The sequence below is a fragment of the Columba livia genome, chromosome 3 (genome assembly GCF_036013475.1).
Source record: "Columba livia isolate bColLiv1 breed racing homer chromosome 3, bColLiv1.pat.W.v2, whole genome shotgun sequence".
Classification (NCBI taxonomy): domain Eukaryota; kingdom Metazoa; phylum Chordata; class Aves; order Columbiformes; family Columbidae; genus Columba; species Columba livia.
The window spans coordinates 104,658,385-104,673,584 of NC_088604.1; the positions used below are offsets into that span (position 1 = coordinate 104,658,385).

The window sequence follows — 15,200 nt, forward strand, 5'->3', positions numbered from 1 at the left end:
GGGCCCCTCAGTTCAGGAAAGACGTTGAAGTGCTGGAGCGGGTCCAGAGAAGAGCAACACGACTGGTGAAGGGACTTGAACATAAGACCTATGGGGAGAGGCTGAGGGAGCTGGGGTTGTTTAGTCTGGAGAAGAGGAGGCTTAGAGGTGACCTTATCACTCTCTATAACTACCTGAAGGGAAGTTATAGCCAAGTGGGGATTGGTCTCTTCTCCCAGGCAGTTAGCAACAGGACAAGGGGGCATGGGCTTAAACTCTGCCAGGGGAAATTTAGGCTGGATATTAGAAAGAAATTCTTTACAGAGAGAGTGGTCAGGCACTGGAATGGCCTGCCCAGGGAGGTGGTGGACTCGCCGTCCCTGGAGGTTTTTAAACTGAGATTGGACATGGCACTTAGTGCCATGATCTAGTAAACGGACTAGTGTTGGACCAAGGGTTGGACTCGATGACCTCTGAGGTCTTTTCCAACCCAGTTGATTCTGTGATAAGGTTGTGTAATTTTTAAGATACTGTCTGTCTCACTTTACTTAGTAAGCTAAATTTGCTGAAATCTTAAACTGTATGTTGTAAAGTTCTGCTCATATTCACTGAACTTGTATCTCCTTAATGAAAACAAAAGCAGATACAGACAGTCATGGACACCTAAGACAAGTCCTGTTTTGTACTATGCTGAGCAAAACAGGATTCTTTTCGACCAAATAATGCCTTCAAGGCCAGCACAAAGTGGCTATGGACTATAAACATGTCTGCAATTAAACAAAATATTTTAAAAATGTTTAAGCTTCCACTCAGATGCAAGTTTAACACCCTTCCAGTCCAATTTCATAGACATTTGCAACACTATGTAAGTAGCAAGCAAGCAAACAAAAAGTCCCACAACTATTGCAACCACCTACTTTTGTTGGCTGCATCCCTGGGGTCAATGTTCAGTGCAGGGAGCCAGAAGCCTCTCCCTAAGCACAATCTTCCTCTCTCTCATTTGCTGTTGGTCTATTTTCATCCAAGCTGACTCGTACAAGACAACGCGGATCTAGTTGCAATGGAAATAAATCATGGCACATGAAAAAAGATGCACAAACCACACACAACACCTCATCAGGAACACAGTGGTAGCATGTCATCTTCTTTACTGCAGCTCCATATACATCTCAATAGTTTCAGAAGAATTCTTCCTTTCCTCATCTTGGCAGACAATTACAGCTAGTGATGTGTAACACTCCATTGCCATAACCTTCCACTGGTCCAAGGTGCTGTTTCTCAATCTATGTCAGGAAGCCCTGCTTGAACCAAGAGAGTCATAGCAGCGCTCCAAGACAGATTAAGAGCTCACCTTACCGTGAGCAGGGGGTTGAGTTCCTACAGGCTATGGCAGGGGAACAAAACCCATCTGCAATAACCAGCAATGAGAGGTAATTTGCTGTTTCTTAACATTCATGGCCAGTAATTGCAGCTGCTTCTCACTTCCTTGCTTCTGAATGACTCAGCTGCTCTCTGAGAACCCAGAGTCCAAAAAAGGAGTCACGTGAAAACAAGTTGGAGGAACATTGGTCTTATTGAATAGAAAAACTGTGAACGAGATGGCTGTGAGATACAGCAAGAAGGGTAACTAAGGCAAAGCAAGGTCTTCTATTTTATTTTGCAGCCTTCCTTGCATTCAGCATTAGAATCTTTGCTTCTGTGCACATGTTCACTAATGTGTAACTTGCCCTGCCATTCAGATCTGCTCTAAATCGGCCTCCGCACATAAAGAATGCTTTTTGACTAACCTTAGCATCGCCTCCCAACCAGTAACTGCTGCACCAGAGAAAATACTCAAGTAATTGCTCTGTAGTTGTCAAATGTATTCCAAATAGAATCTGCTCCACAAGAGGGGAAGATTATGATTTTCAGTGACATTTTGTGCTAAGCACTGAACAGTCATTGAAAAGGAAGCCTGCTCACCCCTGTCCTTAGCCCTTACCTTTTCATTGCTGATCTTGAAGTCATCGACACTCAGAAGGCGAGGCCTCACACGGTGGCTTGTCTCCTTGGCCTGTCTGGGTGGGAGGCTTGGCAATGGGGCCACAGGTTCACGCAAACGTCTGGCAGACTTCACGTCACGAGCAACGCGATGCTGGAGAGCAGGCAAAATGGGTTCCAAAGTCTGGACCTCTGATAAGACACGGATATAGATTGTGTATGATAACAGTAAGGAAGATACCACCTTTCCAAACAAATGGGGTACTACCATATTGCACTGGCAGCAGAAATGACATTGCTTTGTTGGCCACCAGACTCAAACCTACTGTGTGATAAAGGCCTCAGCCCTTGGCTTCTGGTGAGCAGCTGTGTTTGACAGAGAAGAACAGAGAGATGGAGATTGCCCTTGCCAAAAGGGTTTGTCTCTGTTCCTATCCATTTTGATTTTAGTAAACATCCTCTTTTCCCCAGTTACTAAAGAACTCCTGGGTTTTAATGGCTATGTTTAATAGTCTTTGTAGAGGTAAGAATTAACATTTCCTCCTCTTTGCTGGAATATTTTAGAGGGCCTTAAAAGAAAAGCTTAGGATTGCTAGAGTGTTACCAAAAGCAGAATTGTGCTCTTGAAGCCAGAATTCATTTTCCCCCAGGGGTTTCATTCTAAATTGCAGTAGGTCAGCCCACTTTCTGGGCAGACTCACTAAAGGCTGATTTTCTTAATGGGAATAGCACAGTGCAGCTCATTCTGAAATACTCTCCAAAAGAGCTATTAAAACTCAGAGAACTAATCATTCCTTACATGGCTTCACAGATGATAAAATCATGTGATAGCCAAGCAGTAAAAAAAAGAATAACTTTCTTAAATCAGGATTTTTTTCCCTGCAGAATGGTCAGGCCAATAATAAAAGAGAGAGAAAGATGGTTTAACGATATATCTCATTTCTAGTCTATAATGTATCCAGCAAAAATGTCACATTACTTACTCAGCAATAGTTCTCCCTAGTTGCACCCAGCATCCTAGCTGTGTATCAGCAATAAAGGAATCACTCCTCTTGGGAATGCCCGTTATTTGTCAGGACTAACACTGAGCTGAGGGACCAGTGGATCTTATTGCTTCTTCTGCATCAGCACAATTATTTCTCAAATTCCCATCTCTCCTATCGCTACAAACCCACAGATGGCAAAGGGGCAGCAACGGTGTCATTGAGGTTTTCAGCTTAGAAGTACTGGCTGACGCAGATGCACCAGACACCACATTTTGTCTTGCAGAACTCTAATTGCTAGTGACAACGCAAGGCAGGGAGCAGGGGAAAGCCAGTAGGCATCTCCTATCCAAGCCTCAGTGTGCAATACTGACATATGCACATAGAGTGGGAGAAGAGATTTGTAATCATAAACCCAGCATATGTGACTTGGGGGAAATGAGTTGCAACAAGGAAACCTCATGACTCAGCATTCAATTTAGGCTTGTACTTAAAAGGACAGAGAGCTCAGATCCTGCGTAGGCCGGATCCTTAAGTCTCTTTCTAAAAGGAAAATTCACAAGGACTTGCTATCATACAAGGTTTCACTATTTCTTCCACTGCAAAAATAGGCTATGCTGATTAATGTGCTTCAGATCTGAAAGGGTTCAGCTCAGAAGCTGCTCAAGAGAAGGTTTTCTCCTTCAAGTGTTGGAGGAATGAGTGGGCCCATTTCTCATTTCATGCAAAATGCCTCATTTTTCTCTAATCTTTGTGACATTAGAGAGCATGCTGAGGGATAAAAGGTATAAGCATGAGTTAGGGGAACATTTTCTTTTCCTCCTGTGCATTTCCATGGCCCCAAGGTACCCTTCTAGCTCCTGCCATTCATAACTCCATGCTGGAGTCATTTTCACTGGATCAACAGAGCACATTTCTCAGTGACTGGTCTCTGAGGAGCCATCTGAGTGCATCAAAAAACGAAAAAAGTTACAGGACAGTTTTCAGCTGAATTTTCACATTGCCATCCATGGGTCACCTATGTTCTTTCTAGGGCAACCATGCCCTGTACCCACCTCGAGATTCAAAAGTCTTGTCTTCACTTCTGCTGCCTGATCTTGACCTTAAGAAAATGGAGAACAAAATAATACATGAGGATACAGAAAGAGAGGCAAACTTCCTTAGCAAGGTCCGTCTGATGAAGGAGAAAATGCAACCCATAAACCCAACAATACGCGAAGGTGATTAATTGTCACTAAACCTTCAGCTGCTGGAGTCACACAGAACTGGTCAAGCTCCAGCTGAAACACAGGATCTCAATTTGGGCCTTAACTATCCAATTCTGCTGTCTCTGCTTTCAGAGTTGAGTGGCTCCCACTGTTCACACATCCTTTCTGAATCAGCAAGAGATGTTAAGCCAGCCATAAGTCTGTATGGAGTGCAGCTACCTTTATAGTGCTGTAGAAGCCTAACATTGCTTGGCCATGCCTTAAACTGATGACAGTATCTTGTTACATGTGCAAATACCACTGCTGTCTCCTGAGAATAATTTTACACCTCCCTGTTCTTTTTAGAAGAAGAAGGGTTTTTCCAACTCAGCTGGTAGGTCAGTATACTCAGATTGCACTGTAAAAGCTATGCTGAAGCTTTTGAATTGGAACTGTATTTCTGTGACTCCTTATTTATTGTTATAACTAGGATAAAGCTGACAGATAGATTTCCTCATGCATATCGAAGCAAGTATCTTTCCATCAGTTACAGCCCCATAACTGTTCTCTAGTACTTTCCCCCCTTTGATCTTAAAGCCATATGCAAATATTAGGCATCTATAGAATTAGACATCTACAAACAGAGATTTATCTGGGCTTCCATTTTACAGTGAAGGCCCAGACACAGAGAAGTTATAACTGATGTTTACAGAAGCAGCATCTGAATTTACAGACAGCTCTACAGTAGCCAATATTTGCCCTAACATAACCTTGCAGGTACAGATATTGGCAAAGATGACACACAAAACCAGATGCTGTATTCAAATCCATGCAATACAGTTCCCAAAGGGTGCCACAAAGATTACAGAGTGAATCAGTATCAGAGTCCAGCAGAGGACTTGCTTTTAAGTTCCTCTTAAGTCCTGCCTCCTCCTGTGCCCCACCACCCAAGATCTTAGAGGTGGCTTTGAGGTGATCTTAGAGGTGGTGAGAGTTGGTTTTGTTGCTTAGAGCCAATCTTAGATGTTGGCTTTGACATGGTGCTGGTCACCAGAGATACACAAAGTGGTGAAAGTACAGAAGTTTGCATAAATATATTGAAGAACTGACTGTGGAAAACAATCTCACAAGATGAGAAGTGTGAGATGGAAGACATATTGGAGAAGCGGACACTTTGGCTTACCTCATCTCTGGGGCCTCTTGGAAATCCACATTCTGAGAGTCTGCAGCACTGCCAGGAGTCCCATCAGAAGATCTTGCTGACTCGAGGATCGGGGGAAGCAAAGCCGCTCTCCGTGACTTGTTCCCGTTGTCACCACTGCAATACGAGTGCAGCTGGGAAGCCTGGAAATAGTAGAACAGTGCTCAGCTGGAGCATCCAGTCTTCCCCCTTGATGGCAGAAGCAGTTCAGCCATGCTTTTAGCTAGGACACGGCAGGAATAGAAAAGTCAAACTGGTGGAGCAACTTGACCTAGGATGGGCAATGGAAAGGGAAGTAGTGAGGGAGAGACAATGTCCCCATTCTGTTGCCAGCTCTCTCCTATTGATACAGACTGAGGACGTCAAGTCTGCAGGATGCATGTTGCAGAAACAGCCTGAAGCACAATGTCCAGCTGAGCACTTGGCTCAGCTGCTTCCCTGGGCTCACACTGCAGAAAAAGATCTCAGAGCTCTGCCTACTGGAAATAAACTGAAGATCCACTACACATGCTTGGCTTGGTTTCCTTATTTTATATCCTTTGCTCTCTGACATCAGCTCCATGTTATCCTCATCACTGGCATCATAGTCTGTGTCATTTTCCCCATGCGCCTGCTCTCCATCACTTAACATGCTGGTCTCTGAGGAAACAGGTCTGTTCTGGGTGGCAGACATGGTCTTGGAGGTTACCCGGAGCTTCTGGGAAGCTGATCCAGAATCTACTGGCTTCAGGGTAACCCCCGTGGGGTCATCGCAGTCAGTCAGGCCTGCAAAGCAGAGACACAAAGCATAAGAGAAGCAGCACTGCAAATAGAAAGCATCTGAAGGTAGATATTTCATTGGACAGATTTATTGGAGGCTTCTAAATAACTGCACAGGGAAACACGCTCATGCTGGCAGCCACTTGAAGCAGGCCAGTGGACAACACTTACGCACTCCCACAGAGCCACCAGAGGAGCACCCTGGTCCTCTGGGCTCCTGTCGAATAACAGAGAGCCCACGGACCTGTGCATACCCAGAATTATTCACCTGCACATTCACCCTCCAGCTCCTCTCCCTGCCTCACAGTTGTACACCCCTACAGCAACAGGGAAGGTTATTGCAGGGGGCACATGCAGGGAACAACTGTTCCCTGGGAATGTGCACTAGCTTTCTAGGCTGGGAAAAGACCCCTCTTCCCACAGGAGAGCAGGCAGGTTCCCGCCTTACCTCTGTATGAGGCTGACAGGCCCTCAGACATCCTCTTCGTCTTCAGCTTGTCTTTGATCTGCATGGTACCCGAGTCAGCGCTGCTTGCCTCCCTCTCTTGGGGGTCCTGGGTCAAGGCTTGGTGAGAAAGGTGGGGGTGGTCACCTCCTTGCCCAGTGCTGAAGTCTTGCACATCAGCCTCACTGGCCCAGTCATCCAGGGGAGGGATGGCATTTGGTTTCCTCCCATCGCCATCCCCATCCTCATTCAAGAACCTCTGCTGCTTCTTCATCTCAATTGTTAATATGGACTGAAAAGAAGCTGCAGATCAGGTAAAAAGAAAGAAGTGTGTTAGTTGACCTCACACCTTTACAATCAACCCATCCAATAAGTGAGACATTCACAGATTTTTTTAATAGTTCAGAAGATCACATTGTTTTTATTTTACATAAAACCAGCTTCAGTTTACTTCCTTTGAACACCATTGAGCTAGCAAGCCAGGAGAGAGAGGTTAAAAACCCCACTGGTAAGAGGGGGAAAGAGATTCCCATTTCAGGCCTTGGCTTCTGTGAAGACTGCCAGTAAAGACCCACACAGTGCTACTGGTATTTCTGAAAAGCAGAAAGACAACTCAGCCAGCAGGCAGATCTTGCCAGCCTTTCTACAGCACCATCCCATACTCAAGGTCAGATCTGATGGGCAAGCAGAGGAAGAACTGGGAATTTACCTATGGCAAGACCACACACTAATAGCAAGGATAGAAACAGACATTGCATCTCATTACCATGCCTGATTTATGGCAGTTGGGCCACAGTCCCTGTCCTGGCTGGCACTGGTAGTGATTTGGCTACTGTTGATGAAGGAGAAAGCGTAATGAACTAATGACAGCGAGATGTGATGCCATATGCACCACTGAAGGAGGGCAGGATCATCTGCAGCTCTCTGTCAGCCACCTGCTCTGATCCAGAGCCAGCACATGAGGACTGACCTCCAAGGACCCTTTCTCCCTGATTTTATTAATTTATTTTTTTCATTTGGCTGAGGCGACCATTGCGCATTCAACCCCCTTCCATCCTCACCTCCTTCTTCAGTGGTCCAACTGCTGCCACGAAACTGCAAGTTTGAATCAATGCTTCTGCCTCGCAGAGCCTTGTGTCTGGGTTTGAATTGGGGAACGCTCCTACAGTAGACAGCAATTGAGGTGTGGTACTTAGCTTTAAAATAAGGACAGTACAAAAGACTCAAATTCACAACATTTGATATGGAGACAAAAAAAAAAACAGACACTTTTTTCATAGAAGATTAACACACCAGTCCCGGCCTCTGGAATGGTCACTGTGATGTGTGCTCTCAACCTACACCCAGCCACACCAGCAGCAGTTTGATACAGGCTCCGAAGGAGATAAAGGCCTGAGCTGTAGCCAGGCCAAGAACTTCTTTTAGGAAACCCACAAGGAAGTAGAATGGCAGAATGAACAATGATAAGTTGTGGGTGCAAGGAGTCTCAAGCAGACCTTTCCCACTGTATGCAATTTGACTTCAAGCCAATCACTTTATTCCATAAATATGACAGCCTGGGTGAGCCTACAGTGAGCTCTCTCTGCTAGCCAAGTGTGGCTGTAGGGCAATGATCTTTTACTATTCACTGATCACTGGAGAAGCACAAATTTAAGTTTTATACTAATCATTTAGCTCAAGTAAATGCATTTGAAATAGAATGAATCACTTAGATTTATAAGGTTGTGTAATTTTTAAGATACTGTCTGTCTCACTTTACTTAGTAAGCTAAATTTGCTGAAATCTTAAACTGTATGTTGTAAAGTTCTGCTCATATTCACTGACCTTGTATCTACTTAATGAAAACAAAAGCAGATACAGACAGTCATGGACACCTAAGACAAGTCCTGTTTTGTACTTTGCTGAGCAAAACAGGATTCATTTCGACCAAATAATGCCTTCAAGGCCAGCACAAAGTGGCTATGGACTATAAACATGTCTGCAATTAAACAAAATAAGGGCCTGTCTGAAGACAGTGAGAGAATCCAGTGAGAAGCAAGAAGACCCCAGATTCAAATAATGCTATTGGACTGAATCATCGCATGAGGGGACATAAGCAGGTTGAGATGCAGAATGATGAAGCTTTTAAATCCTAGGCAAGCAATATAAAGAATCGCGTGTGCTCATATAATCCTTTGGCCATAAACACGTAGAATCCATGGCCTGTTTTCCTTTACTCTTTGTGTCTCTTAGATATAAACTCTTGACCAAGTCTGGGGCTAAGTTTGGATCTAGCCACACCTAGACTCCTCTCCAAGAAGGAGTTTAGAAAGCAAGGGGATCCTTTCTGAAACTCATGACTCAACGGGAGGGCCTCCCTCTACCCTTTCACATCTCCTGCCCCCATATAAATCACTCTAAACAACTCTCATCCGATTCTCCTTGATACCTTCACACAGTAGGTAGCAGAGTGACCTTTGACGTCGCTCTCTTAAGCTGCACTCTAAGTGAGCTAAACACTGCTCTCTGGCAAACTGTGGCAGTCATCCACGACAGTAACCTCAAATGATTCTGTTTGGTGGCGCACTTGCTGTCGCAGTTGAGACGGACAAACAACATGGACCAAGTTCTTCCAGGATGAAAGCAGTAGATGCCATTTATTGCTACAAGTGCATTTTTATACAATTCTACCAGTTCATGTGTCTTTTCACTATTGGTTACAAGTTACAGCACTAACATCTCATTGGTTAATTTTTCTATCATCCATGTTATTCTTCTATCCCCTTCTCTCTCACGGGTACATCTCTCCTCTCTCCAGATACTCCTTTACTCCCATCCTTCTCAAGGGTAAATCTTAATATCTCAAGGCTGATCTCTACTCTCATATTTTCTGTCAAGGACTTCACAGACCCGCTGCAGTTTCCCACAACTTGCATTCCAGCATTGTGACAGCTCAACATTCTACATATTTGCATATGTTTTGCTAATTGTCCATCCATGACTGCAGTATTTCTTTCATCTCCTTTCAAAGGGTAGACAACCCACAATGGTCTCTAGAGTTTGGCAATGTCCAATAAGTAGATACTTTCCGAAGTTATAATAGTTTGAAAGTCCTTTGTTCCTGTAATTCCCACTCAATTTTGGATTGAGTTTTGGTTTGATTTGGTTTTTGATTTCTCTTCACAACAAAGAAAATACTATGACACAAACAATTAATCACCAGGTATTATAACTAAAAGGAGATTTGCACTCTGCATTAGATGTCCCCATTGGCATATTTGATTATTGTATCTGCAGGACACAAATTGTCCATCCGAATCTTCTCCTTTGTTCTGCTTCACCATTACAGGGCTTTATTCCCTGCTTTCTTTACTGCAGAGACACCCAAAAGCAACAAAAACATAGCCTGCCCCCCAAAATTTCTGATATTGGCTGTTCCTGAAAACTTAAGATTATACACAGCATGTTTCCATGCCTCGTGTCCTGTTCAATATCTTCCCCATTCCTCTAAGGCTGGCCTGTCACTTGTACAGCATGAAGAATAGCTGCTGCACTTGCCAGCATCTCCAGGGTCTCATGATCAGCACTTTGAATGCAGCTTTTGTACATGCTCTTCCTCCCTGAGCTGAGCAGCTTTCCTGGGCGCTGGCACTGCCGCTGCAGGCAAACATCCTCCAGGCAAAAGCTGCAGAAACAGGACTGCAACAAGCCCAACTGAAGGAGTCTCCAGTCTGCTGCAGCCCTTTACCTGCTGTGAAATCATCTTGCATTGCCATGGTGGGGGCGAGCGATGGGTTCTTTGCAGATGAGAGTCTACTTGATGTGCTGCTGGTCGGTGGGCCTGGTACAGCTGCTGGTGGGTTCCCCTGCAGCATCAGGAGCCTGCGTGGAAAAATAACACTGCTAGTGCAAGTGACAGCCACCGATTCCTGGTATCGCCTTGTCCACAGGGTTCCTGCGTACAAAACAACATTAAAATATATTTAAGCTACATTTTCCACATTCTGTCAAAATCATAGCCATAAAGTACAAACACTTGGACGAAGACTACTGTTGGCATAACGAGGGAAACGTAACTCCACCCCAGCAGCTGCTCTCCCCATGGCTGTACGGGCACGGCAGCAGAGGCAAGTCTCTCATCAGGCCCAGTGCTGTTGGGCCCAGCACAGTGTCTCGGGGTTGTTCCCACTGACCTCGGTGCTGCTGCCACTGCAGCAGGAGCATTGTTTCACACATTTGATACAAAGAGCTGTAATGTCATGCTGGACTTACCCCAAGAATAACTGGAAAAATGGGGGATAGAATAGTTGCTCTTTTTTAATACAAATGTACTCGGATTTTAGGGGGGTTACCAAGGCTGATGATAGTGGAGACTGGTGTGTAACTCGTATCTGCAGCACTTTTCACCAGTCTGCAAGACTTCTTTTCTGCAGAAAGGGGTAGGTAAGATTTTCTGACACATCCATGAGTAATTCTGAGCCACAACTCAAACCACAAGGCAAATACTTCCAAATCTGCCTCTCCTTGGGAAAGGAAGGAGAAAAGCAGCTGAAACAACTGCTGTTGTAGCTGAATTGCCTACATTTATAGCATTGCTCAGGTATCTATCGTGCTTGCAGCACCTCAGCAAGCCTGAGGCTACAGCACAACCCATATAGTCAGGGCTGCCAGCTATCCAGAAACTGCCTGCCATTCTCACATCAGCAAGCACACATCCCAAAGGGCTCGAGGAGTCGTAGGCAGTGTTATAGTGCACAGGGTATATGAGAGTAAAGGAAGTTTATGCTTAGCCCTTCAGGTTAGTGCTACAGCAAAATGTGACATTTTTCAGCCTCAGTCTCTGCAGTCAGTTTCCTTAACACTTTGGTTGCTTTCACTTCAAAACTCTATAGAGATTTCTTTTCACCTTCTGATAGGTACCTCAGTCACCATACAGGGCTTTTGCCTCCTTAAATGGATTAACCCATTTCTTATGGCCTAAGTGAGAGGTAAGAAGGGATTTTGCTGAGTGTACCTTAGGATAAGAGGTCAGGATGGTAAACCAGCAGTAAAATTCCTACAAACGTCAGTGAGTACAGAAGGATGCCAATGTGAGCTGCTTTTGAAAATCCACTCATAGGTGCCTCTGAAGGTCTGCAAACAGAACAACTATCACGTGCTAGCTAAGTGCAGCCAGAAGGATCAATCACAGAACAGTTCAGTTAAATTATTATAGAAGGAAAAATGCCTCTGCACTAGATGGAAGAAGCAAAGGCAGGTGGTTCCTATTAATGTATTCTGTAAGCTTCAAACAAATAACGAAGAATGCCTGTACAGAGACTTTAGGTACTCTCCTATCAGTCAAACTTATAGTCAGATAAAATGTTATCCTCAAGCAAATTTCAACAGAAATTGTTCATATTGCAGCAAGGCCCTGTACTGCTCCACCTCCTACCCAAGAGATTTAATTCTGCTCAAAAGCTGTCAAAGTGTTCATCTGGAATAAAGCAGGTGATTTCAGAAAGGCTGGAGTCAACTGACATAGTCAGGCCATTCTGGCTTTCACCCTTTTTTTGTTAGTCCAGATAAATTCACAGAGACAGCTTACAGTCAAGGAATGAAGGTGCTTAGAAAGTTTTTAGAGGCTAATTCCCATTACTTTCAATGGAAGGCAGGCACTAAATACCTTTAAAAATAGAGATGTAGGTCTATTTGGACTGCGTACTTTAAAACAAGCAATGGAGTTATAATTGTGAGTTGGACTAGGGCTTAAAGCAGGGATTAAAGTATATTTTCTTTCATCTCACTGTATAGGATAAATATCTAAGAAATACGCCAGTGGCAATTTTGGCTGATTAAGATCACCTCATAAATGAAGCTGAGGATGCCACATTTCCTAAGGTATTTCAAATACCCAAGATAAAGTTGTAAGTCACAGAATGAGTGTATTCTGTAGCTAGGGGAGAAGGCTGCCTCTGCCACTGACTTACCGTGCACCACAAAGCCAGGCTCTCCATGCCTCAGGTCTGTTCCTCTGCCAGGCTGTCCTACCTAAATGCTAACACACTGTAAGTGCAACTAAGAAAGGCACTACTTACCACACCTCTGTGGCCCCCACAGGGTTAATTGCCTAAATTCAGGGCATAGTTCCTAATTCAGGCCAGCTACATGATATGGAAAACCCCAAATGTACAGCTATGCAGGGCCACCCCTTTCTCCCTTGCACTGAAACCACTGTAACCAGAATTATCATTAGGCAGAGCAATTTGCCTGCAGCCTGGGGGAAGCGTTGGGTGTGCAGGACTCATCTTCTGCCACTACTGACAGGAGATTGGAAAACAAGCTGGTGCCATTCTTTGGATCATTAGCAACCAGTAAATGCAAACAGAGATTATTTAATGCTACCATTACTTTCTTTCCCACATAACAAGCTGTTTCTCTGGTGGCTTCCCAGAGCAATAAACACACAGTAGCATTACATGAGACGTGCTGATACCAACAACCCTGCAGAGTCCATCAGGATTGGAGCCACTGTGGAGGTTGAATCAAATATCTCACCAGCTAGAGAGTTGTTGTTAGGATAAAATTAACTCGGAGTGATGACAGTTGTTTGGGGTTTTTTTGGCCAGTGGATTTCAGCTTACAGGGCCCTAATGCATCTTTAACACGAAGTTTTTACATGGAGTAAACAGCCATCGCCCAGTGGCACTGGGCAGCTTCCCCAGGCCTGTGGGAGAATCACGAGTCAGATCCCTGGGCTACTAATTGTATCTCTCACCCCTTTTCTATGTTCTTGGTGTCAAAGCAGCTTAGGTTAGAAGCACAGCTCCCAGGAAGTGCTCCTGTATCTTTCCTCTGCATGATGGTGCAAGCAGGATTACACATCCAAAATCTCCTTTCACTTATCGTTGAACTTACTGTTTTGAGGAATTTCTGAACCAGCAAACTGCTTTCTCAAATATTTACTTGTTACTAACAATTGTTACTAATTTTGTTTAAGTTGTTAACAATATTAACCAATTGGCACACACCAAAGATGTAATGTTAAAAGCATCACCCACGTGACTCTTTTTTTAAATAAGTTCTGCCCTCAGCTTTCATTCAGAAGATCTTAAAAGTTCAATGCCCCTATTGAAAATTCCTTTAATGGCTGCCTCTCAACAGAGCAGGCCTGCTCAACCATGAAACGAGTTACCACAAGCAGCAGCTTACCCAGGGCAGCAAATCAAGAGTTAGGAATAAGCTGATCTGAATGCCAAACCTCATTAGCTCCTTCAAAAAGCACTTGAGCAATCCCTCATGCCAGCTCTAATGAGGTGTTGTGCTGGACACCACGGTTATTTGAGTACTGTACACAATTTGCTCCCACTGAGCACTGCGACGGTCTCTGTTGGAGCTGTGGCCAAGGGCGGTCATACCCCAAAGGTGGGTGATCGATTGCTCTGTGGGCTCCTGTGACTGCATGACACAATGAGACGAGAAAGAGCCAAGTACACTGACACGCCTTTGCCTTGAGCGTAACCCAACCTCGACTAAAAGCGTCAAGACGTTTCCCCTCCTCACCTAGACATTTTGAAGAAAATCTTCAAAATGTGAGATCCGGAGCCCGTGCAGGGTTTTGCAGTGCATCTCATGCAGAGAGGTCCTCACTGCAGGGGCTAGTGCTAGAAAAAGCATGCAACTATCAGCTGCTGCATCTCTTCTGAGAGCGGGTCTTCATGGCACATAGGATTTCTGCCATGGATGAAGGCCCTAGATGCCAAACACTCAAGGCTTGGGTACAGAAGCAGTCACAATCAGCACCTTGAACTAGATGCATCTCAAATTAAGTCCAACCGGTGGCCCATGTCTTGAAATGTTAGATCAGCTGTTTCTCAGCTCACCTCTGTTTCTTCTAAAATCGTTTTCCTTCGAAATATTTGGCTCATCTTCATCGGTGCCTTCCTCTCAGCAGCCTTGGGGAAAGGGATCTCCTGCCTCATACTCCGGTGTGAAGCCATCTTTCAGGACTACTAAAATACGTTCCCTGGCCAGTGGTTTTCTGCTGGCAGTGCCCTGAATAGTGTTCCACACTTCTTTCATACAGGCACAAAAAAATGCCAAGCGCGCTAACTACAGCAGGTTTCCACAAACAGCTGCATAAATCCAAGATAACTGCAAGTGAGCATTCTAGGGCTCTGCTGGTTTGGCTGAAAATGGCTAAATTTTCTTCATGCATTTAGAAACCATTCTTTTTTATAGCTAGCACGCTCATTATTTGTACTTAGTTTGAGAACTAAGAAGAGGTAACACCCCAGGACAGAGTTAATGTTTTTAATTGCTCTGGTCTGAGAGCCAAGGACACTCTGAGCTCTGCCCACAGGTGTCAGGCAGCGAGGAAGGGGGGCAGAGATGGGGCAGAGCTTGACTGACATCCACACCAATCAAGAGTATTCCATCCCATTAACATCATGCCACATATTTAAGAAAAGTCGGGACCTTCCGGGTTGCAGGCTCTTCTGCTTTTTCTCTCTGGTGCTTTCTCTTGCACACATTGGTTTTTTTTTTTTTTTCTTCGGAGCCGGGCGAGTTTTTGGTGCAGGATGTTTAGTTCAGCTTTTTGCCATTTTGCAGAGACCTCTGAGCTTTTCTGCCTTTGTTCCACTTTCTTCTCTCTCTGTGAACAGGTGCTGTTTCCTAGGAGTGGCTGCTTGGTGTGTTCCTGAGGA

At 44.6% G+C, this 15,200-nt stretch overlaps 1 protein-coding gene across 1 annotated transcript in view; it reads right to left on the reverse strand.

Annotated features, from left to right (window-relative positions):
• The window catches only part of LOC135579145 (uncharacterized), a 37,104-nt gene that overhangs the window by 10,171 nt on the left and 11,733 nt on the right, over positions 1-15,200 (reverse strand). Inside the window, exons 3-8 of the mRNA XM_065058702.1 lie at positions 7,596-7,730; positions 6,538-6,837; positions 5,313-6,095; positions 3,998-4,044; positions 1,961-2,151; positions 897-1,030 (exon numbers count right to left, since the gene is read on the reverse strand). Coding sequence (XP_064914774.1) covers positions 5,671-6,095; positions 6,538-6,808 — 696 coding nt within the window. The 5' untranslated portion in view covers positions 6,809-6,837; positions 7,596-7,730 and the 3' untranslated portion in view covers positions 897-1,030; positions 1,961-2,151; positions 3,998-4,044; positions 5,313-5,670. The remainder of the gene's footprint in view (positions 1-896; positions 1,031-1,960; positions 2,152-3,997; positions 4,045-5,312; positions 6,096-6,537; positions 6,838-7,595; positions 7,731-15,200) is intronic.